At 43.8% G+C, this 24,428-nt stretch overlaps 2 protein-coding genes across 2 annotated transcripts; one reads left to right on the plus strand and one right to left on the minus strand.

Annotated features, from left to right (window-relative positions):
• Nucleotides 1–17,243: 17,243 nt before the first annotated feature.
• Nucleotides 17,244–17,849, minus strand: LOC139159576 (interferon kappa-like). Its single transcript, XM_070736886.1, has one exon. The coding sequence runs from the start codon at nt 17,847–17,849 to the stop codon at nt 17,244–17,246; it is 606 nt and encodes a 201-aa protein (XP_070592987.1).
• Nucleotides 17,850–20,585: 2,736 nt separating this feature from the next.
• On the plus strand, nt 20,586–21,188 carry LOC139159577 (interferon beta-like). The gene has a single exon (XM_070736887.1). It carries the CDS (start codon nt 20,586–20,588, stop codon nt 21,186–21,188), a length of 603 nt encoding a protein of 200 aa, XP_070592988.1.
• The last annotated feature ends 3,240 nt before the right edge of the window (nt 21,189–24,428 follow it).

A 24,428-nucleotide genomic window follows, 5' to 3' on the forward strand; every position in this document is an offset into this window, starting at 1 on the left:
TTGTGGTTCAACCTGAAGAAATCATTGACAGGTAGGACATTGTGACAAATGATTTTATAAACTACATTTAGATCGGATCGCAGGCAACAAAGTTATATCTATCTAAATTTCAGGTTTTGATACCTTCCTGGAATGCAAACCAGCCCAAGTTTAAGGAACAGAAGCAGCTGAGAAATTATTCTTAGCCATAATAACAAAGCTCTCACGATGCTTTGCATCAGACCTGGGAAAGGGAAGACTTTGAAATTACAATTTTTTTGACAACAAAGTAAAGTAACGGAATTGGGCATGGTTCCAGAGACAGCAATATAGCTTGCAAAGGAAAAAAAAGTAGAAGATGCCTCATACAATGATATCTTTAAAATATTTATGGATTTTACTGTTCTAAAAAAGGCTCCTTTCCATTGCAGAGTGTATTGACCACGAGTGAGCCAATATAGAGTACTGTATTTTGAAAGTTAATTAGGTTTTTTGCTTGCTGCCACACCACCACTAAGATGTCTCTGTGGTTAGATCCTCATGATACAAAGTTATAATATATGATTGTTATAATTTTGCAATGATTCCATACAAAGCAGATAAATTGTCTTCAACTGCCTCTTCTGGGCAATTTTTCTTGATCTGGTCAGAAATGGGAGAAAATAAATCAAATTGTTTACTATCTGTGAGACAACTTTGTGTTGCTATGTGATGGTTCTCAAACTCATCCAAAATACAAAGACTTGAATACTTACAGGTACATCACAGTTTGCTCATAGTTACGACAAGGATACCAACCAGAGCATAGAAAAGCTAAAAATAAAAAACAAGTAGTGCAGGATCAGAGCATGTAGAGACACCCGGCCAAGAGTAGGACATGACTGAATTGATACCATCATCATGCTAAAGATACCTGGATACCACCAAGAACTAGCTGTCATCTTTAATGTCATTTGGAACACCTTTCTACATTTTTTAAAACACTGGTCCAGTAAGGTCAGGTAGAAGCAGTACTTTGGCTCCCTTAACTCTGAGAAAGCCATCGACAGCTTAGAGGAGGCCAGATCATGGCTGCTGCCTGCTCATTCATTCATTCATTCATTCATTCATTCATTCATTCATTCATTTATTAGATTTGTATGCCGCCCCTCTCCGTAGACTCGGGGCGGCTCACAACATACAATAAAACAATTCACAACTGCTGTGTATGTCCATATTAACCTTAATTGCATAAATAGGTGATATAAGCCACTCTGTGCTGATAAGAGCAGCATATAAACCCAATAAAATTGATCAACCAACATAATTTTGTTCTGTAGCTCACTTTTCTGCCTGGACAACATTAATCTTCAGAGTTTCTTTGGCAACTTCTCACAATGGGACAGTAGATTCCCAAGAGGGCAATTTCCACCACTCTGCCTGGCTTCAGTTTACATTGGAGATTAAGAGATTCACAACATTCTCCCAAGAAAAGGTGTTTCTCAAAATTTGGCAACTTTAAGACATGTGGACTTCAAATCCCAGCATGCTCGCTGGGGAATTATGAAAATTGAAGTCCATAGGTCTTAAAGTTTGAGAAACAAAAGAGTAGAGATTCCACATTCCCTTAATGTTCACAATACAGTTTACAAGTATGAGTTGACCCACAATGCCTTTTCAGGGTGTTAAGAAACATACTTCTGTTCTGTATATTTAAACGCTGAACTTAGAAGGACTTTTCTAGCAGGCATCTGATCTTAATTTTAACACTTTTAAAAAAAATAATAAAGGCACAAATACCGGGATGTTGTTTTAATTTTTAATAAATATTTCTTTAGATTTTTGCCATTTTTGTACAGTTACTAATTTGTCATAATAAATTTATCAAAATAAATAAATGAAAAATATGGACTCTGCTTTTTTGAGAGAGAGAGAGGTTGGCATATTATTAAAAGTGTTATGAAGTATACTATATGCAGTATTATGTTGTCCTGTTTCATTTGTTCATGCCTTATTCTCCCAGAATGTATTTCCTTTTTAGGAAAAATTGTGGGAAAGCCTATCCTTTGTCTGTTCAAGAATAAAACAAAAAATGGCTTGTCCTTAGTGCCTTGCTGCTTGAATAAAACAAAATATGTTGCTCCTCAGCCTTTGCATCCCACTAAAAGTAACAAAATTATTTCTCGCACAATGTAAGAAAAATGCCTCTCAAATGGTGCTAAGTGTGTTATTGCATAGAGTGTTCTTTGGGATAAGTCCAGATCGCCAAGGATGACCACTGGCTGTTTCTAAAAAGAAAAATATAAATGGATTATGTAATACAGAAGTAAGATGCTGAGAAGAAACTACAGAGAGTCATCAGTTGAACCTCGGTACTCATCATTAATTTCTTCCATCATGAATTGCTACGAGTATTAAAAATGACTACAAAACAAACCACATGACTCTTTGTTTCTGCCAGGAAGGACTTCCTGTCTGTCCCTTTTCCTATGTCAGCAATCTTCCTAGCATGGTCAACTTACTGTCCACCCGCTTTCTTTCTCAGCAATCTTTCTAGCATGGACAATTTCCTATCTGTTCTTCACAGCTGTCCCCCTCTTCCTATTGCAGCACATTGAGTACCAAACAAATAATGAGTACTAGGACAACTTTTTCATATCAAACTGCATTGCGTACCATATCCAATGAGTTTTAAAGCATTTGAGTATGGAGGTACCAATGTATAAATATTTGGATTATTTTTGTAGACAGTTACTATTGCTACTCCCTACTAAATTGATGTCCTGCATAAAATTGCCAATAGATAAGGCTGTTTCAACAATTAACACTCATTGTTTGATGGGAATTTTGTGATATGTGAACATAGTCATGGTTTGTTTCAGCACCAGGCACAAAGATTGCTTAGATATTTGCATCTATTGTATCTATTGTAAGATAAATTTATTGTTGTAAGCCACCCTGAGTCCTTCGGGAGTGGGCAGCATATAAATGTAATTAAATAAATAAATTAAATAAATAAATCTAGGGCTTTTGAACAAAGTCCTCCATCCAACTAATAGCAAATCAAGTGACAATGCATGTCTTTTGACCTGCCAACTATGTTTTGGTAATGGTAGTTGCACATTATTCAAGTCAGCACATAAAGTCACTTTAGAAAATACATTTTTGTGATACAAAATAAATGTAGTACAGGATTTTTTTTCTGTCTCTTTAACTTTTCTGTTGTTAAAGCTTGAAGTATTGACATCAGACTTTGCTCAAGAATGTAATCCTGACATTTTCAAGGCTGTCGGTGTGAAAGAAAAGATGGAAATATGATGAGCAGGTTTATGAGACCAAGTTGTATGCAGATACATGGGCTAACATTAAGAGGAGTTTAAGGGGTGTATGAAACTTAGAAGCAAACATTTCAAAAAGGGAAAAGTAAGTCAGTCCCTAATCAATTATACAGGTGAGTTATTAACAGAAGGGAATTGTTGCATGTCCATGTTGGCCCAGTTTTCTTGAGGAAGGTAAACAGAGTACAAGTGATTAGCAAAATCAATAGGGACTGTGAGGGAGAGGTGATGTTCAAGAAAGGAAGTTACGGTAGCTAATATTTATGTTGCCTAAAGCAGGGGTCTCAACTTTGGCAACTTTAAGCCTGGAGAAAAGCTAGCTGTGGAATTCTGGGAGTTGAAATCCACCAGGCTTAAAGTTGCCAAGGTTGGAGACCCCTGGCCAAAAGTAACCTCAAGGCAGTACATCTGCATCACCTTTATAACTAACTATATGAGATATCTAATCAAATCGTAATACTACTTGTTAAACAATCACCTGCCCTGTAAAAGAAAAGTGACATTTCAGAAAACGAAGGAAAAGCATTCCGGTTTTCTGTCTCTGTGAATTGATCCATACATGATAAGCTATGATTTTTTAAAAAAAATAAATAATAATAGTTCACACCATACTTTAAGCCACAAATATTTTACTTTTATTATTGTTGATTTTATTGTGTTATTATGGCTGTGTTGAGTATCAGGAGTATGAATAAATTACAGGAGGATACAAATCTAATAGCAATAGCACTTAGATAGTGCTATCTAATACTCCTTCATAGTACTTTAACAGTTCTTTCTAAGTGGTTAACAGAGTCAGTACATCATCATCATCATCATCATCATTATTATTATTATTATTATTATTATTATTATTATTATTATATAATAACAACAGCAACAACAGTGGAAAGGGACCTTGGAGGTCTTCACAACTTCTGGAAGCAAGCTGTTCCACTGATCAACCATTCTGACTGCCAGGAAATTTCGCCTTAGTTTTAAGTTACCCCCAACAATCTGGGTCCTCATTTTAGTGACCTCAAAAAGATGAAAGGCTGAGTCAATTTTGAGCTGGTCAGGATCGAAGCCCAGACTAGCCTGCAATACTGGATTCTAAGCACTGCGTCACCATGGCTCCTAATAAATAAAATATGTTACCTACAGATGTTAAGACAAAATTATTCATCCTGTAAATGTGTTCCTGCGTTGATTTTTCATTCTCATGGAATAAGCAAGCTTTATCACAAAACTAATCCCTGGGTGTTGCTGGTGTCCCTCTCCTGTCTGATCAGTGCGACCATTGGGACTTTGATCACGCCATCAAACTATATGAAACTTTTTTATGGTAACCAATAATGCTTTATGTTGAGATCACCCTAGATCAGGGGAATCCAACCCTGGCAATGTTAAGGCTTGTGGACTTCAACTCCCAGAATTCCACAGCCAACCATGCTGGCTGTGGAATTCTGGGAGTTGAAGTCCACAGGTCTTAAGGTTACTAAATTTGGACACCCCTACCTAAGGTAGAGCATTTGTGGCTTTTTTGTGGTGTTATATTGCCAGCTGCTGAGGGAGCAGCCAGTGATGAGTAAACCGCTCTAAACTCAACTGCAGGAAATATGACTTTAGCAACCAAGTAGTTAATGCATGGAACTCACTACCAGACTCTAGTATCATCATCAAACTTTATCCTTAGACTATCCACTGTTGACTTCTCCCGTTTCCTAAGAGGTCAGTAAGAGACATGCATAAGTGCACCAGAGTGCCTTCCGTCCCCTGTCCTAATGTTTCTCTTTTACTAGTATCATGTATATAGATATTATTATATCTTTGCATATCACCAATATGTAATTGACAAAACAAACAAATAAACAGAATGGCCACAGGATTTTCAGCCATCCGCCCAGTATGGAAGCAAATTTCCTTTCCTACGAAGTCCATGAGCTCAAGGGTGGCATAAATATTATAAAATGAAATGGTAAAATCACGAGGTTAATTCATGAAACTTCCTCATCTAGAGAACAACTAAACTTAATTTCTGCCTTTCCTCTTTGAGTCAGAGGTGGAAAGAAGCCACACAATGATGCAATGCTAATTATGAGGCTGACTAAAGAGAGTAATCCCCCAATAAGCGTTTTCTCTACGTATTTGTTAATTTTCCTATTGTTTCATCACACTTCCCCTTTTCTCTTTGTTCGGATCTCTTCTAACCCTCACAGCTGGGCACCTTCACTAAATTAGATCTAAAGCAGCGATTGCTGGTTTCATTTTCATTCTGCAGCTCTCTTGTTGGTTGTCAGGGAAAATACCAGGAAGTGGCAAAATGAAACGAGAAACTGCAGAATAAGAGAGGAATGGACATTACGTTACACTTGTGGAATTACATTTTGTACTTTCTAACTTGACACTGGAACCATTCTTTAGCTGATTCATTTGCCTTGAAGGATTCCAAACAGGCTGAAATAGGCATGCACACACAAAAATGATTTTCTCTATTGTTAAAACATCATGGGATGCCTGAAAATGAAGTTTCCCCCTGTTTTACAAAACTGAGCTCTTAATTGATGTGTTGCAGAAGAGACGGAGTAACGACTCGGACACAAGAGCTGGATTTAAACTTGGGTCATTTTTATTATAATAAATTTACATAATTTATTAATTAAATTAGCATGAATTAGCATAAATTTGCATAATCAACATACTTAACTATGACCCGGAACCAAATGGACCTGCAGGGTCAAACAAATACTTCCGGGGCGGAAATGACGTAAAAGGTCAACATTCCTGGGCAACTATGGGCGTAATCGATGCTGGTCCAGGTGAGGGACCTCTCCCTCACCTGAGACCCTGCCATACACTCGCATGAGGGGGGTCCCGCCGGCTCACCCCTACCCTGGGACTTCAATAGCGGGACCCAAAGACAGGTTCCCCCCAAGTGCGCAGGTAGCACCCACCATGGTCTTGGAGAGAACCTGTCAATCATCCCCAAAGATGCCCAAGGGAGAACGCGCAGTTGCTGAAACCACCCAGATTTCCGCCCCTAACCTGCCTACCCAATGACCAGAGGTAAGCCAATTAACCTAATTAAATGCAAACACCCCCTAACCGCACATCCATCTCCCCAGTGTGGAATGGGCGAAAAAACAGCCAGGCCTAATGGGCGAAGCTGCAAAAAATTCCCATTCGGCCCCCGCAGGCGACCCCTAGGCACACTGCAAAATAGGGAAGGGCGGGTGGGTGTCTGCTCACGAAGCCAGGTCCGGGCGAAAAGGCTGTTTCCCGGCCTGCTGCCCTTTAAATAGGGCCAGCAGGCCCCGCCCAGACCTGACGACATGCCCAGCCACGTGGGCAGGGCATTCCCGGCCGAAATCTCGTCTCGCGAGATTTCGGCCGAAAACAAGATGGCGGCCGCCATCTGAAGGGTCCGAGTCTGCCCGGCCCTTCAGCAACATCGCCGTGGGGCCGGTAAGTCAGCCGGCGTTATTGCAGAAGAGACGGAGTAACGACTCGGACACAAGAGCTGGATTTAAACTTGGGTCATTTTTATTATAATAAATTTGCATAATTTATTAATTAAATTAGCATGAATTAGCATAAATTTGCATAATCAACATACTTAACTATGACCCGGAACCAAATGGACCTGCAGGGTCAAACAAATACTTCCGGGGCGGAAATGACGTAAAAGGTCAACATTCCTGGGCAACTATGGGCGTAATCGATGCTGGTCCAGGTGAGGGACCTCTCCCTCACCTGAGACCCTGCCATACACTCGCATGAGGGGGGTCCCGCCGGCTCACCCCTACCCTGGGACTTCAATAGCGGGACCCAAAGACAGGTTCCCCCCAAGTGCGCAGGTAGCACCCACCATGGTCTTGGAGAGAACCTGTCAATCATCCCCAAAGATGCCCAAGGGAGAACGCGCAGTTGCTGAAACCACCCAGATTTCCGCCCCTAACCTGCCACGGAGCGGGGGTCAGATCTCTATCTTGGCCCCCCGACTCCCCCCTCTATCTGCGCCAGCTCACGCAGAGACCTCTGCAGGTCCTGTAAGAAAATGGCGTTCCCCTGTTCTGACAGGTGAACGCCATCGGCCCGGTAAAGCCACGGCCGATCTACAGTGATGAGGGGATGGGCCACTACAATCCCCCCTAATTCTTTGACAGTCTTTCCCACGGCCTTATTCACCCTACGTCTAACCCGGTGGATGGCCCTAAGGGAAATGGCGTCCCTCCAAACGATCCGTGGGAGGATCTCTGACCACACCACTTGCGTGGTGGGCCATACGGTGCGAAGCCGCCGCAGGTCTTCGCGCGCCTGGACGATCAACGGTAGACCGCCAAGCAGGCATAGGTCATTGCCACCGAGGTGCAAGACCAGCCATCTGGGTGCGGCTATGGGCTGCCGACCACCCAGTCCCATCTGGGCGCGACCCTGGGTAGCCGCCCGCCCAGCAGCGCCGGGTACCGCCCTGAGATGCTGCGTACCCAGCAGCGTCGGTAGGAGGCCCTCCCACCGCATACCCCTCCGGCCCATCCAAACAACATTGACCCACCGTCCCAACGACAGCTGGGTCCCGATGGCACTTCTGGCTGCTGAGCGGCCGGCCCAGAAGACCATGCTGTGGCCACACAGCAGCGCCGTCGGTTTCTGCCTGGACTGGGAACCTGGAAGAGGACACACACAGAGAGGTTACCTAGCCTAAACCCTGCCCCGGATCCTCAGCGGGCCTGACATAACCCAAATATGCCGCTGACCGCCAGCGGCCGATCTCCTGAATCCGTTGGGCCGGGAGACCAGAAAGTGCCGCGCTAGTGGCGGCGCCGATACGGAACGAATGCGTTCCATAGCCGGCGGGATCCATGCCAACCTGAGACATAGCCTTAGACACTATCGCCCAGAATTGATACCGGGTCAGGGGGGAACCATCCTGGTGTATAAAAAGGTACCCACGCCCTGACCCACGCAAAACACAAAATTGCTGCAACGCAGCCACCGGGCAAACAGACTTATCGGTGGCTGCACTAAGATCAAGTCTAACCCCTCTGTGTAACTGATCTGTCTTGGAGTGTCTCACCAAAAGAGAGACACCCCCCTGTCTAAAGGACAGATCAGCGAGCTGGAAGGCGCGGAGCGACAAGTCAGACTGCGAGGAGGCCATTGCCTCGCTGACCCTGAGGGCCCCGAAAAACATAACGCAAGTCGCTGCCCTGAACAGCCGAGCCTCGTAAGGAGAGGCGCACAGACTGCCAAATGTCTGATTAATCAGCGACAGCTGCTGAACCGTCAGGGCCCGACGAGCGTCAGCGGGGAACCCCTGTCGCTCCCTCACCCAACCTTCCAGCATCCTCCGGATGCGAAAATCACCCGTAAAATCACCAAACCCCCCCGCCTTGGACAGAAAGGCGAGGCCGGCTAACCTAGCCCTGATAGTCCTCACTGAAAGGCCACGCCCCTTCAGCAGGACACAGAATTCAGCTAGGTGCTCCACCGGGGCAGGCCAGCAATGGGGGTAACCCTTACCCAGCCTGAAATCCCCAAACTCCTTACCTGCACGCTGATAAGCTCGCAGGGTACTAGGAGCTACCGATAAGGCGATCGCCCTGGAGGCCTCGTCTCTCCAGCTCTCGAGAGCCCGCCCAGGCTCCACAGGTGGGCTGGAAACACCTCCGGCGACTCTCGGGCCCACGGGGCCAGGGTCCGAAACCTGGACAACTGACCACGGGACAAGGCGTCAGCCACCCCGTTATCTAAACCAGGGACGTGCCTAGCCAAAAACAAGGCGTTCAAAGACAAGGACCTGTGCACAAAATGGCGGACAAGCCGCATCACCCTGTCACTCTTAGAGGACAGGGCGTTCACAACATGGACAACCGCTAGATTGTCACACCAAAAATGCACAGTCTTATCCCTGAACTGCTCCCCCCAGAGCTCTAAGGCCACTATTAAGGGGAAAAGCTCCAAAAAGGTTAAGTCCCTAACCAACGAACAGGCACTCCATTCCGGAGGCCATGCCGACCAGCACCACTGGTCACCTAAAACTACCCCAAAACCGCAAGTCCCTGCGGCGTCGGAACACAGCTGCAGCTCCGCTTCCAAAAGAAGCTCCTGCCGCCAAAACGACAACCCGTTAAAACGTTCCAAAAACTCCCGCCACACGCAGAGGTCAGCCCTGACCCCTGCACATAAGCGGGTACGATGGTGGGGCAAACTCAGCCCCTTCATCGCATCATACAACCGGCGAGAAAAAGCCCTGCCAGGCACCACTACCCGACAGGCAAAATTAAGAATCCCAGCCAACTCCTGGAGCTGCCGAAGAGTAACCTTCCTGCAGCCCAGGACCGCCTCAAGTTTGGACCTGATCTTAATCAACTTATCCAGGGGCAATCTGGAAGATTGCTCCACTGAATCCAATTCAATACCCAGGAAGGTAATCCTGGTGGCAGGGCCTTCGGTCTTCTCGGAGGCTAAAGGCACCCCCAATTGAGCACAAAGGGCTTCGAAGTCCCGCATCAAAGCAAAGCATTGCTCCGATTGCGCAGGCCCGGCCACCAAGAAATCATCAAGGTAATGAACGACAGACCCCAGGCCACTCCGCCTCCTGAGCACCCACTCGAGGAAGGTGCTAAAGCTCTCAAAGAGGGAGCAGGAAATAGAGCAGCCCATCGGCAATGCCCTATCCACATAAAACCCACCCTCGAAATGGAAGCCCAGCAGCTCGAAGTCGCCTGGGTGAATGGGGAGGAGCCGAAATGGCGACTTAATGTCGCATTTACCCATAAGGGCTCCCACCCCACACTCCCTAACCATAGCCACGGCCGCATCAAAGGATGCGTACCGGACGGAACAAAGCTCGTCAGGAATGAAGTCATTCACTGACTCCCCTTTTGGAAAAGACAAATGGTGAATCAACCTAAATTCACCACTCGCCTTTTTGGGGACCACACCTAAGGGGGACACACGAAGATTCGGAAAGGGCGGCTCCGGGAAGGGCCCAAGGACCCTGCCCTCAGCCACCTCCTTTCGAATCTTAGCCCGTACAATGTCTTCATGCCCAACAACCGACCTGAGGTTGTCGGACATGAAGGCCCTCCTAATACCCACATAAGGGATCCTAAATCCCTCGGAGAAGCCCCTCAAGAGCAACTCGGCTCTCGGGCGAGGGTGGTAGTCGATCAACCAACCCTCAAGCACAGAAACATTAATTGGGCTGGGCCCCTTTTCCCCCAGCTGGTGGGGGAGGTTTACCTGGACCCCCGCCCTTCTTCTCCGCCCCTTTCTTGGGGCGGGGACAGACTGAAGCTGCATGGGACCCCCCACAATTCCCGCAGGCATGCTTGTACTTACAAAAGGGACGAAAACACGCCCCTTTTGCAGCAAACTCATGACAAGCGGGCGAGGCCCCCTTGCCAGCCACACCCGGAGTCGCCTTGGCCGGCGAAGCCGCGCCGGGCTCCTCCTCCATAAAGTGCCCACTATCCGTGCGCTCACACCCTTCCTTCCCGGACATATGCGTGGCCCGGAACCACAGGTCCGGGACCACCATATCCCACGGCAAGTTGGGCTCCACAGACATCCTCATGCGGAAACCCTTATCATAATGGCGCCAGATGGTGCCCTTATATTCAAAATGGGCCCTGGCAATTAAGTCTATATACTTAAACATGGCAGAGGCCATAGCCGGCTGCCGTTGGATCACTACCGACCCATAGGTAAGAAAGGCATACAGCCAAGAGCTGAAGCATTTCGTTACCTTGGTCTTCTTCGTTTTCTCCCCCGGGACAATCTCTTTCTCCTGCTTGGGAACCTCGCGGTTCAAAAGCGAAAAAAGATCGACGTATTCGCCCCGCCAAATAGCCTCCTTGACCGACGGGTGAAGGTGGCATCCTAGAGGGGTGGACGGCAGCCCGCACGGTATGGCCCCCGCTTTAATACAAGCGAAGGGGTCCCATACCGAGTTGGCCGCCACACCAAAAACACCCGCCCCATGGGGGTAGGGGAAAACCGGGAGAGGGGGCATGACAGGAGGGGCCGGAGGAACCCACCCCCCTGCCCCAGGCACCGCTGGTGTCCCCGCAGAACCCGTCCCCGGCAACGGAGCAGCACCGGCCGCCGGCGGCCCCGGAGGAGGAACCGGCGGAGCCCACACCTGCCCGCAGGTGCCCGCGGGGGACCCCAAAAAGCTGGACCCACTCCCGACCCCCGCCGGGGGAAAACCCGGGGCGGGGGGAGGAAGAAAAGACAGAGATGTGGTGTGTGGTGCAGCCTCACCTGCCCCGTACGGGGTCGAAGACATCCACGGGGGGCCCAATGGTGTGGGGCCCGGGAAAGCCGCCATCGGCCCTGCAGGAGCCTGCCGTCCGAACGGAGCCGGCTGCCCAGCCTGGGCCGCCGCCGGATCTCTCCCCAACGCCGCAGGCACTCGATCGCTGGACACTCCGGGGACCGCACCGCTCCTCCACTGCTCGAGCTCATCGAGCCTCTCCAACACCCTGGCCCAAGACATAGCGGGAGAAAAATCAGGTTGAGGGGCAGGAGGCACCGAGACCACCCCCCCCTGTTCAGGGACCACCCCAGCAGTCCCCTCCCTGCTGGCCCGGGCCCGGGCAGAAGGCCTAAGGGCCCTCCTGGGGCGCGCTGCTGGCGGAGCCAGAGGAGCAGTGGCAGGCCTCTTCTTAGGAGCCATCACACTGTCCCCTTAGGTAAGCAATAAGTCACTAAAACCACCTAGGCCGAAACCAACAGCACAAATGGCAGGCCCACCTCCAACCACAGGGCCCAACCTAGGGCCTGGGAGCCCCTGCTACCCCTATTAACCCCTGAATTGGGTATAGCAGTACAATTATATATGGATATATTAACCAGTAGTTATTAAGGATGTATTATTATGATGACAAACCTCCCTGCTCAGGCAGGCCTCAAAGGCCTGCAATCCAGGAACACCCCCCGCCCCAAGACCGGGGGCCCAAAACCAACACCCCCACCGCGCCCTCCTCCCAGCCGGGAGGAGGTTACCAGTCCCCCTCGGGCCCGGGGGGATCGCTGCAAACAGCTCCGGTGAAGGAGGGAAGGCAAGAAGTCTTCCAATGCACTTTTCGCCCCCTCGGTAGGCCACAAAATGGCGGCCGCAACACGAGGGAGACACAAAATGGCGGCCGAGCAGCACCAAGGAGTGTCTGCTCACGAAGCCAGGTCCGGGCAAAAAGGCTGTTTCCCGGCCTGCTGCCCTTTAAATAGGGCCAGCAGGCCCCGCCCAGACCTGACGACATGCCCAGCCACGTGGGCAGGGCATTCCCGGCCGAAATCTCGTCTCGCGAGATTTCGGCCGAAAACAAGATGGCGGCCGCCATCTGAAGGGTCCGAGTCTGCCCGGCCCTTCAGCAACATCGCCGTGGGGCCGGTAAGTCAGCCGGCGTTATTCTTGCTGGAAGATAAAGTGAAGTAACCAGTGGTGGGCTAGGAGGCAGAATGCTAAATTGCGCTCACCGCCACGGCTTGTAAGTGCTTGCGGGGTCAGCGTGATTTTGCTGCTGCACCTGTGGAGGTAGCAAACTTGTGCACGGAGCCGCAGGTGCGCTTGTGTTTTGGTGAGGGTTTTTTACTTCCATTAATGCCAAAACACGGATGCACCTGGGGCTCCATGCACGGTTTTTGTACTTCCACAGGTGCAGAAGCAAAATCCCTCTGGCAAGCACTTATGAGCTGCAGTAGTGAATGCAATTTAGCATTCCGGCTTGTAGCCCACCGCTGGAAGTAAGGCAACAAGCATCTGAGGGCAGGGCGAGACACAAGATATGGAAACTAAGGAAAGAACCAATCTAGATAGTGAGAACAATTAATCAGTGGAACTGCTTGCCTCTAGAAGTTCACTGGAGGTTTTTAAGAAGAGACTGGACAGTCATTTGTCCGGAATAGTATAGGATCTCCTGCTTGTACAGGGAGTTGGACTAGAAATTTATTCTGTATCCTATAAATTAAAAACTAGCTTTGAATTCGGGATTATATCATTCAGCAAACAAAGAGAAGAGAAGAGTAGAGAGGAACAGAATTGGAAGCAGTGAAGGGCTGCAAAAAAATTTACCACCACATTGTGGGCATGGCTTATTTTGTGGGTGTGGCTTGCCAGCCATGTGACCAGGTGGGAGTGGCTTGACAATCATGTGACTGGGGTGGCCTAAAGGTCAGATGACTGGCTTAAAGGTGGCCAACTTGTCATCACTTACGTCAAGGGTTTGGGTTAGGGTGCCTGGCCTCCCCTCCCCTCAAAAAGATAAAATTTCCCTATCTATTTACTATTACTGAACATCCAAAATATACTATTTAATTTTATAGATATATGCCATATGTGTACATACATATTACACGCAGGGACACAAAAATATACATTATCTACTTTATAAACCGTATGTGTATACACACACACACATACACCTCTTCTAAAATTATACACATTCAACCTCATTTACTGTGATAAAAAACATACCCAGAGCCTAGAAGGGGAAAAAAGAAAAAAAAATCTACCAGTTCTGCATATCTGACCAAAATTTTCCTACCTGTTCTGCGTACCTGACTGTACCCATAGGAGCCCATCACTGGTTGGGAGGGATCTTGGAGGTTTTTTAGTCCAACCTCCTGCTTAGGCAGGAAAATCTACACCACTTTGGACAAATGGTTATCCAACATCTTCTTTAAAAATTCCAGTGTTGAAAATAGTGCCCATTGAAAAACTACACTGGAAGTGAATTTTCTTTAGAAATAATGACTAAAAATATCCAACTAGAGCTTGGCCTTTTCCTCCTCACCTGAAGCAATTGAGGGGGGGATAACAGAATAACAGAGTTGGAATGGATTTTGAAGGTCTTTTAGTTCAAATCCTTACTCAAGCAGGAGATCTTATACCAGTGATGGCAAACCTTTTTTTTTCTCGGGTGCCGAAAGAGCATGCACGCACACTATTGTGCATGCACAAATGCCCACACCCATAATTCAATGCCTGGGAAGGGTGAAAATAACTTCCCCTGCCCCCCAGAGGCCCTCTAGAGGCTGGAAATCGCCTGTTTCCCAACTTCTGGTGGGTCCAGTAGGCTTGTGTTTCACCTTCCCCAGGCTCCAAAGGCTTCCCCCATCCCCCCTGAGACTTTGGTAACCCAAAATCCCCTCCCAGAGCCTCTGTGTGAGCAAAAAATCAGTTCGCTGGCACACACATGCACGTTGGAACTGAGCTAGAGCAACAGTTCGCATGCCAGCAGATATGGCTCACCCATGCCATAGATTCGCCATCACTGTCCTATACCATTCCAGATATACTATATGTAAGATATGCTTATTAAGCATATGCCTAGTTTTTTCTTGTAATCTTTCAAAGGTTTCACTAAAAGTTGCTCAACAATGCACTGTGGATTTCTTTATTAATTCACCAGAGAAACGTTTCCCTCTACTGACCAAAGAAGGATATTGAGTGGCTGATAGCAGAAAGGATAGTACAAAACTGGGAGAGATACAGGAAAGAAATCAAGAAGTTAGATTCATTCACAATGGAAAAGTTTAAACCAGGTATGTCCGATCTTGGCAATTTAAGACCTAGGGACTTTAACTCCCAGAATTCCGCAGCTAGCCATGTTGGCAAGGGAATTCTGGGAATTGAAGTCCACAAGTCTTAAAGTTGCTAAGTTTGGAAAAAGAAATCCCACCTTAAACTTGTGTTGGATTATACCGGGTAAGGCTTTTTCTTCCCTTTTCTTTTCCTAATAAGAATGATATGTGATACAGAGGAACATTGAGTCACAACGCTAAAGATTCGAATGGCTCAGCAAAAGCATGGACTGGCCTTTCAGTGAGCAAAGGCTGAAGAAGGAATTGTTTGTATGCTTTCATCTACATCACAGGAAGTTCTGTATTCCTTCTCCACCCTCTGCCACTTATCAGAAATATATGCAGTGAAGGGCTACCAAAATTTTTACTACCACACTGTGGGTGTGGCTTATGTAGGACCCCCTGCATTTTCCTTCAACATCTTTCAGTGCAAATGGGGTGGAGCTCCATTTTCGATACCCCACTGCGCCACCCCCCCAATCCGGGCAGTAGCCCATCCCTGAATATATGTCTCTAGAAGTTATTGCTCCCAAAATAACAGAGGAACATCAGAGCAAGTGCCGATTTTATTAGCAGTCTACATAATGCAATACTAAAAATATCGAAGTCACTAAATGTTAAATTAAAAATAATGTCTAATAAGTAATATTTTAAATTTATGTCAGGCGATACAATAACCATAACTTTGATAGACTACCTAACTTTCAATTGTTAATTGCCATGTTTCATAAGCCTTCATGAAAATTTCAGTCATTCAACTTCATAAATATTGGAAGACTCAATGAGACACGTGTTTTATGTAAGTCTACATCATAGTTTAGATCATGGATATCAAACTCATGATGTCCCGTTGCCATGTGATATATTGTGACATTTTTCCCTTCGCAGAACTGTAGTGGGCCTGGCCTGCATGCAGTGAAGGGGTACCATAATTTTTACGACCACACTATGAGTGTGGCTTATGCATTTTCTTTCAACATCTTTTAGTGCAAATTGGGTGCTCTGGGCTGGAACTCCATTTTTGCTACTGCACTGCGTCCCCCACCCCCTGTCTGGGCAGTAGCCCACCCCTGCCTGCATGTGACACATCCGGCCTGTGGGCCACTAGATTACACTCCTGGTTTAGATAGTTATTGCTCATAACTTTGGAAGATTTAATACTCCATTCCAGCTGGGGTGACACAACAGGTAGAGTGCTATACTGCAGGCCACTGAAGTTGACTATAGATCTGTAGGTCAGTGGTTCAAATCTTATCACCGGCTCAAGGTTGATTCATCCTTCCATCCTTCCAAGGTGGGTAAAATGAAGACCTGGATTGTGGGGGCAATATGCTGGCTCTGTTAAGGAGTGCTATTGCTAACATGTTGTAAGCCACCCTGAGTCTAAGGAGAAGGGCGGCACACAAAAAATCAATCAATCAATCAAACAAACAAACAAAGAAACAAACAAACAAATACCTAAGGTTCAAATGCTAATTGCAAAAGAGAGTAGTAAGCTTCATAAGATTTCATGAAAATTTCGGTCATTCAACCTCATAAATTTTGCGAGAGCAGGTGGCCCTCCAAAGCTCCATTTTCACTGGCAGAGGGTGCAGGAGGCCATGACAGGCAAAAACAGAGCTCAGGAGCCCATTTGCACTGGTAGAGCACTGGTAGGCGCCCCTGACACAAATGACGTTGACCTGGCTGTTCTGTCGTGCTCTCTGATAGAAGCCTCCCGAAAATGCAAGGATACAAATTTCAGACACACACACGTTTGAAAATTCAAAACAATGTTCTTTATCACAAAAGTCAAATAAACTAAGCACTCTTTTTGTATTGCAAAGAGCACTCTTCCCAAAACAACCAGGTAGTCTGTACAATTTCCCTTAAGCAGTCATTAAGTACTTAGCCAGCAGATGTGGAGAAACTGCACCCCCCTTCTTCTTCCAACGAAGGGAGACACACACACACGCTGCTCTGCTTTGGTTTCAAAGGCATGAAAAAGCAACAAAGTCCAGCGCACAAGATTCCTGATGAAACTGCAACAGATATTCTTCCACAATGGCCAAACCCACATGCTGATATTTATAGCAGCAGCCCTAATTACTGGAGCCCCACCCAAACACAGGTGGACTCCCTTATTTCCTGTAATATGTTCTTACTTGGTCTCTTCTATGCATAATTCTGCACTTGCATGGGTCCAAAATGTCATCATCTGAAGCTATAGAAGATAAGGAAGATTGACTGCCTTGGCTGTGTGCCAAGCCCTCCTCTGCCGAATTCTGGGAGTTGAAGTCCACCCATCTTCAAACTGCCAAGGTTGAGAAACACTGCACTAGAGATACATGTGAAACTGCCCCCTCCCCCTGCTTTTTTAACTGAAAACAATTATTTTCAGAAATCAGTAGCTTTAAAGAGGGCCCTTTGGATGTAGTAATTAATCAGTTCAAAACATACCTTCATCTGGATCTGGACAATTTTCCAAGCACACCAACTGTACTTCTTATTTTTCAAGAAGTCACTGAGCTTTTGGAAGTATATTTTTACTCTCAGCCTGGTCAGCTGCAATTTCAGATTCCTTGGAGATGTGATGATTTGTTCCATCTTTGTATTCCAGCAAGTTTCCAGCATCTTAATCTGCTGATCCAGTCCAATGTGGAAATCTCTTAAAGAGCCCTCATGCCAAACCAATTCAGTATGGTTTTGTCTGGAGATAAGATCTAACTGTTGGAGGATTTCTTTAACAGCTGTTTTTGCAATGTCCATCTGGGATTTATCATTCATATCAATCAATATTTTTTTAGCGTTTTCAAGTGGTAAATCTATGAAGTCCCTGATACATCGTAGAGGAATGGTTGATTCTATATTTCTACTTAGAAGATTGAAGTTGACCTGGTTGGCTTTTAGCAGCTTCTTCTGAAGTTGGTAACAGTTCTCACATGAGATTTCACCAAAGATTATCCCTATCAAAATATAGAGACAGCAACTGTTCATAACCATGGTTAAGATGAATGATGTAGTAACTCCTGATTAGCTCTTTGAAAAGATTTTCTGAGATCTGTTGCAACTTTCAGCTAGTTATGGTATTTATATCATCAGTGATTAAACTTCCCTATAGTTATTATTATCCTCATAAATTCTGATAACTAACTAACCTAACCTAAACTTTTGTTTTTTGACCTCATAATTTTTGTGGGACAAAGTATCTAAACTTCAACTCTTAATGGGCATGAAGTCTAGTATGATACATAAGCCTTCATCAAAACATAATTAATTTAATCTCATAACTTTGGAGGACTAACTGTCTAAGATTTAACAATTAATTGCACCAAAGACAAGTATGTTTCACAGGCTTTCATAAAAAAATAGGGACACTAAATCTCATAAATTTTGGATGACTAAAGAATTAAGTTTCACATTTTCATGAATGCAATGTTATCTAAGTCTTCATCAAAGTTCAGATCATTTAATCTCGTAACTTTGGAAAACAAATTTTAACTTTTAATTGCAATGAAGAAAATTTCTTAAGCTGTCCTGAAAATTTTGGTCATTCAAGCTCATAAATTTTGGATAACTAACTAGCTAACTTTCAATTGGCAACGAAGACTGGTAAATTAAGCTTTTGGGGAAATTTTGGTCATTCAAGTTCATAAATTTTGGATGACTAAAATGTTTGGATGGCCTAAGTTTCAGCTTTTAATTGCAATGAACAATGAAAAGTTGTATATGTTTTTGTGAAGATTTTGTTCATTTACCCTCATAAATGTTGAATGACTAAAATTGTGGATGATCTAAGTTTCAATTCTTAATTTCCATGAACAATACAAAGTTATATAAGCTTTAATGAAAGTTTTAGTCATTCAGCCTCAAAAATTTTGGATCTCTAAAATTTTGGATGACCTACTTTTAACTGTTAATTGCAGTGAAGAATAAATATTGTGTAAGCTTCTGTGAAAATTTTGGTCATTCAATCTCATAAATTTTGGATGACTAACTAGCTAACTTTCAACTATTAACGGCAATGAAGACTGGTAAATTAGTAAGCTTTTATGAAAATTTTGGTCATTTAATCTCATAAAATTGGAATGACTAAAATTGTGGATGATGTAAGTTTTAACAACTTTGTATAAGCTTTTGTGAAAATTTTGATAATTCAACCTCATAAATTGTGGATAACCAAAGACCTAAGTTTAACATTTTAAGGAAATGAAAATTACTGTAGTATATTTCTTAAGCCTTCATAAAAATTTAGCTCATTTAACTTCAAAACTTTGGAAGACTAACCAACTAAATTTCAACTGTAAATTTCAATGAAGACTAGTAAGTTAGGTATGCTTTTGTAAAATTTTTGGTGATTCAACTTCATAAATTGTGGATGATTAACCTGCTAAGTTTCAATTGTTAATTGCAACGACAACTAGTAAGTTAAATAAGCTTTTGTAAACAATTTGGTCATTCAACTTCATAAATTTTAAATGACTAAAGACCTAAGTTTTACATTTTCACAAAATGAAAATAAAACGTTACCTAAACAAGCATCAATTTTTTTATCATTTCACCTTATAACTTTTTTTACCCTTTGGAAGCCTAGAAGTTGGGAAATAGGCTGTTTCTGGCCTCCAGAGGGCCTCCAGTGGGCGGGGGAATCTGTTTTCGCCCTCCCCAGGCATTGAATTATGGGTGTGGGCACTCACGCAGGTGTGATAGTGCACGCTTATACTCTTTCAGCACCCAAGGAAAAAAAGGTTCGACATCACTGTTCTATACTATTCCAGACAAATGACTGTCCAGTCTTTTCTTGAATATCTGCAGTCATCGAGCACTGACTTCAGGCTTTATTCATGAAAATAGAGTTACTTTCACTTAACTAGGCCTTGGTGAAATAGTTTCTAAAAACAGTTTAGACAGATTAGAATTTTTTATCTGACTGGGAGAAGGGAGAGAAAAATAAACGGATGGAGTTTTCACCTTGATCTGCACTTGTATCAAATGAAATGGGGGGAAAGGAAAAACACAGATATTAGAGTAATGGTTTCTCACTGTCCAGTCAGTCAACATAGAATTTTGCCAAATGTGGCTTGGCAGTCCCTTATCAAAGAGCAGATAAGATGTTCTTGAGAGCGGGCCTTGAAAAGAAAACCTTTACAGACCTTGGGTTAGAAAGCTGTACTCCCACCTAGCATCCTTCATTATCTTCAGAACATCAGTCTTCTCAAAATAAATCACAGTCAAGTAGTAGGTTTTGTCTACATGTTTCTTTTTGTAATGTGAGAGGGTGATGGAGAAAGTAAGAAATCTTCTCCTTGATCTCAAAAAACTGATTGAAACCCAACGGGGGTGGGGGGGTGGGATCCAGTCTATATACCTCTTCCTGCAAAACACCCTGAAATGGAGTTAAATTAGAAGCGAGGGATTTAAATGTTTATAATAAAGAAAAGGTACTTTTCTTATAACTGATTTCCCCCCCCAAGAAATGCATGCTGTTTTCAAAATAGTAGTCACTTCTCCAATTAGCACTTTTCATCTGTATACATACATACATACATACATACATACATACATACATACATACATACATACATACAAGCAGAAAAGTAAAAGTCAAGGTATCTTCACAATATAAACTGAAAAATAAAGTTGAACATTTCAATGTATAAATATAGAGACATTATTTAGCTTTGCAACATATTCCAAGGAATCTTTCCAGAGTATAAACCTTGAAACTCTCATTCAAACATGTCTTCTATGACTACAAGAAGTCTGTTCATTTGCCTAGGGATCTTCTTCACTGAAATTTCATCCCAGGACTGTAACCAACTTCGCAGCAGGTTACATGAAGCCAACCTGGCCAACCTGAATCTCCTAACGAGAAATATTGGGTCAACTATTCCACAAAAATGTATCAGGGATATAATAGATTCCTCACTCTATACCAGTGAAGAAAATTTGACGAACATGGTTAATGAATTACAGGGGCAGAATGCCAAAGTAGCTATCAAAGAACTCCTCCAACAAATAGACCTCATCTTCAAGGAAAACCATAGTGAATTGGCTTGGGATGAGAACTCAGTAAGAAAATTTCACATCGGATTGGATCAGGAGAGAAAGAATGCAGAAGCTTGCTGGAAAACTGAGGTGGCACGTGGCACCAGATCGCCAAGAGGACAGAAACTACAGTTGACCAGGCTGAGAGTGAAAAGATATTTTCAGAGGCTTAGAGACTTCTTGAAAAATAAAGAGTACAATCTGTGTGCCTGGAAGATTATCCAGATCCAAATCAGAGAATGTTTTAAGTGGATTAACCAACTCAATCAAAGGATTCCAAGTAAAGATACTTAGGTAATCACTTCAAATTGAATATTTCTAGCATACAGTTGAATATTTCTAGCATATAGTGCAGTTTAAAAAAAAATAAACTCAGTAAAACACTTTCATCATTTTGATTTATTTGAAGACCAAATTTTATGCTATTCCACTTAGCTACATATTTTTTTTAAAAATAGAGATATATCCAGAATATTAGCCCTGTAATTTAAAACAGGTTACTAACCGGAATAGAATCTTTCATTTTTGTGAGTGGTATGCATATGTTAAAAATGTTCCGTTCAAAAAACGGAAAATGTTTTATAATTACAATAATCGTAAAACTCAACAAGGAGTTTTAACTACTTCTCTTTTTTGTTCTAGGTTGAAGCGCTCTCAGTGATGCAACAAAAGCAGGAAAATGAATTCATTTGTCTTTCACTGATGCCTTTGACATGCCTTTAGAAAATATAAAATTCTTCTTTTTGTTTTGTTTTACCCACTTCCTGAATTATTTTACTTGAGTAAAAATGCGGGTCAAAATGGCAGAATCTTTATAAAATATTGACCAAGGAAATATCGGCACTAGCTGCTGATCAGTTTCCGGTCATTTTTCAAAGTGTTGGTTATGACCTATAAAGCCCTACATGGCATCGGACCAGAATATCTTTGGGACCACCTTCTGCCGCATGAATCCCAGCGACCAATTAGGTCCCACGGAGTTGGCCTTCTCCGGGTCCCGTCGATGAAACAATGCCATCTGGTGGGACCCAGGGGAAGAGCCTTCTCTGTGGTGGCCCCGACCCTCTGGAACCTACTCCCCCCAGAGATTAGGACTTCCCATACCCTCCTTGTCTTTCAAAAGCTCCTAAAAACCCACCTTTGTCACCAGGCATGGGGAAACTGATACACCCCTTAGCTACTATGGTTTTTTATGTATAGTTTGTTAGGTTGTATGATTGTTTTTTATAAGATGGGTTTTAAATTGCTTTTAACATTCGGTTTGTATATTGTGTTTTGCTGTTGTGAGCCGCTCCGAGTCCTTGGAGAGGGGTGGCACACAAATCTAATAAATTATTATTATTAATTATTATTATTATTGAAAAACATTACCCATACTTCTAAGATTTCCATTATGAAATGTGTTTCCTTGACGAGACGCGATCCCCGCTGGACGGGGGTCTCGACAACCCTGTGATGGTTCACTTTACGAGGCCCGATCCTGAAACCATTACTAGTGCTTACCAATGAAACACGGAGTCAATGGTCTGGGTAAAGTGACAAAGCTTTATTGTTTACAGGTGTGCTTTTTATACCCTTCATATGCAAATGAAGGGGTTTCAGCTAGTAATTTTTTATTGGCTAAATACAAGTCTAATTTCTCCTAATATACGTTTCTTATAGGCTACAAATATAAGGTTTTTCAAATCTATAGGCTAATAATAAAACTTTTGAATACGCAAGTTATCATAGGCTATTTCTATATGCAAAAATAAGGCTTCTAGATACCTAACTGTTTATAGGCTATTTCTATTAAGCTTCTAATTGGTTATAAAAGGTATCATCTACAGCTTATGATAGGCTACTAAATTCTCACTTTATGCACCTATCGGTAGCTGAGTTGCCAGCCAATCATACTGTCAGTGCCTTATCTCGTGCTAGGAGCGCTGTTGAGGGTTTTTTCTTACTGTGTCCAAAGTTCATGGCTATTGTATGAGTCACTGTCTCTGGGCAAATCTTCACCATGCTTTTTCAGATAACTGTTTCTGTGTATATCCTAGAGCATAGCTAATATTTGGCTTACACAATCCCTACATTTACTCATTTTTCTTTCCATCTAATTAACTTAGGTTTTATGTTGGAATGATCAGGGCAAGATACTTAAAAGCAATTCATATTGAAACCAAAGTTCAAGACTTTTAAATTGCCCATGCTGACTGGGGAATTATGAGAGTTGAATTCCACAAAGCTGCTAAGGTTGTACAACCCTGGCTTAGAACATGTTCGGAATGCGTCGAGAATTTTCTTTCCCTGCCAAGAAATCCCTACCAAACAGATTTTCTTGAAATAAAATTAAAGCATTCTAACAGGTTTAGCTAGACATCCAGCTTTCCATGGAAGCATAAGATTTTTTGATATTCAAAGATCAGCGACTGTAACACAAGGATCATCATGTGTGCATATCTAAAAATAACTCAAAATAATGTTCCTGTATTTTTTTCCATTGTTAACAGCAATCCTCCTAAAACATAACATATTATGAAAATTGTATAACTTGAAATCTTATATATATATATATATATATATGTTGCTTATGAATATTGATTAATTTTTTTATTCTTCATATTGTACATGTTTTTTATTTATTTTGAATTATCTATTTATTAAAAATTGTAGCTCTAGCCATATTGTTAATTTGTATTATTTCATGCACTTGGGAAGTATTGCGTTGAGTGACCCTTATTTTTGCATTGCAATTACAGTATTTGTACATTAAATCAGTGCTTATTTATATGGAAGCTGTTGTGATTCCGTCCGAGGCCCCTCAGGGAACGGCTGATCTTCTGTCGGTTTCCTGCTCAGAGGGGGAGGATGAGGAACAGGAGGTGCAGGTAGACGAGGAGGAGGAATCCCAGGCTGAGGAAGAGGGGGAACAGCCAGAGGCCCCCGAGAGGGAGCTCTCCCCAGCAAGCAGCCTGGATTCCTTAGAGGAAAATGCACAAGCAATAATCGATCTGCGACAGAGAAGAGCAACACAAAGAAGGGAGCAATTGGCTAGGTACTTTCAGCACTAAAGAGGCAACAGCTGGGTTTGGGTGTGGTGCTCTCTGGAAAGGCTAAAAGGCAGACCCACCCTTCCTGGCTTGTGGAGTATTATCTTTGGGAGTCTTGGGACCTGGCTGTGATCTTTGGCGTCTTGGAATTCTGGTTTGTGACTTTGAATACTGAAACCTTGGGGGGGAAAGGTGGGGGTCTTATGCTCTACAGTGGTGGGTGTGCCAGCAAGAAGTTTGCTGTATTGTCTGGACATCAGGACTCTGCTGTAAAGTCTCCTAGCCTGCCTGTTGGGAAGAACAGGTTTTTCTCTGTGTTTATTTTTCAAGCTATAAAGTATTTTTGCTTTTACCAGCGTGTCTGGCTGTTTTTTCCAGTTGGTGTTGAGGTCTGGGGGAACCCAGACAGAACAGGAAGCTGAGGTCTGTTCATCAATCAGATTTTTCCTCCCAATAATCTGCATATTATAGCATATTAATTTAACTTTTCATTGCATGTTTT

Source organism: Erythrolamprus reginae, chromosome 2, assembly GCF_031021105.1.
Source record: "Erythrolamprus reginae isolate rEryReg1 chromosome 2, rEryReg1.hap1, whole genome shotgun sequence".
NCBI lineage: Eukaryota > Metazoa > Chordata > Lepidosauria > Squamata > Dipsadidae > Erythrolamprus > Erythrolamprus reginae.

Bases quoted from the DNA above. Each gene is read 5' to 3' on its own strand.
- LOC139159576 (XM_070736886.1), bottom strand. From the start codon at position 17,849: ATGGTTATGAACAGTTGCTGTCTCTATATTTTGATAGGGATAATCTTT.
- LOC139159577 (XM_070736887.1), top strand. From the start codon at position 20,586: ATGTCTTCTATGACTACAAGAAGTCTGTTCATTTGCCTAGGGATCTTC.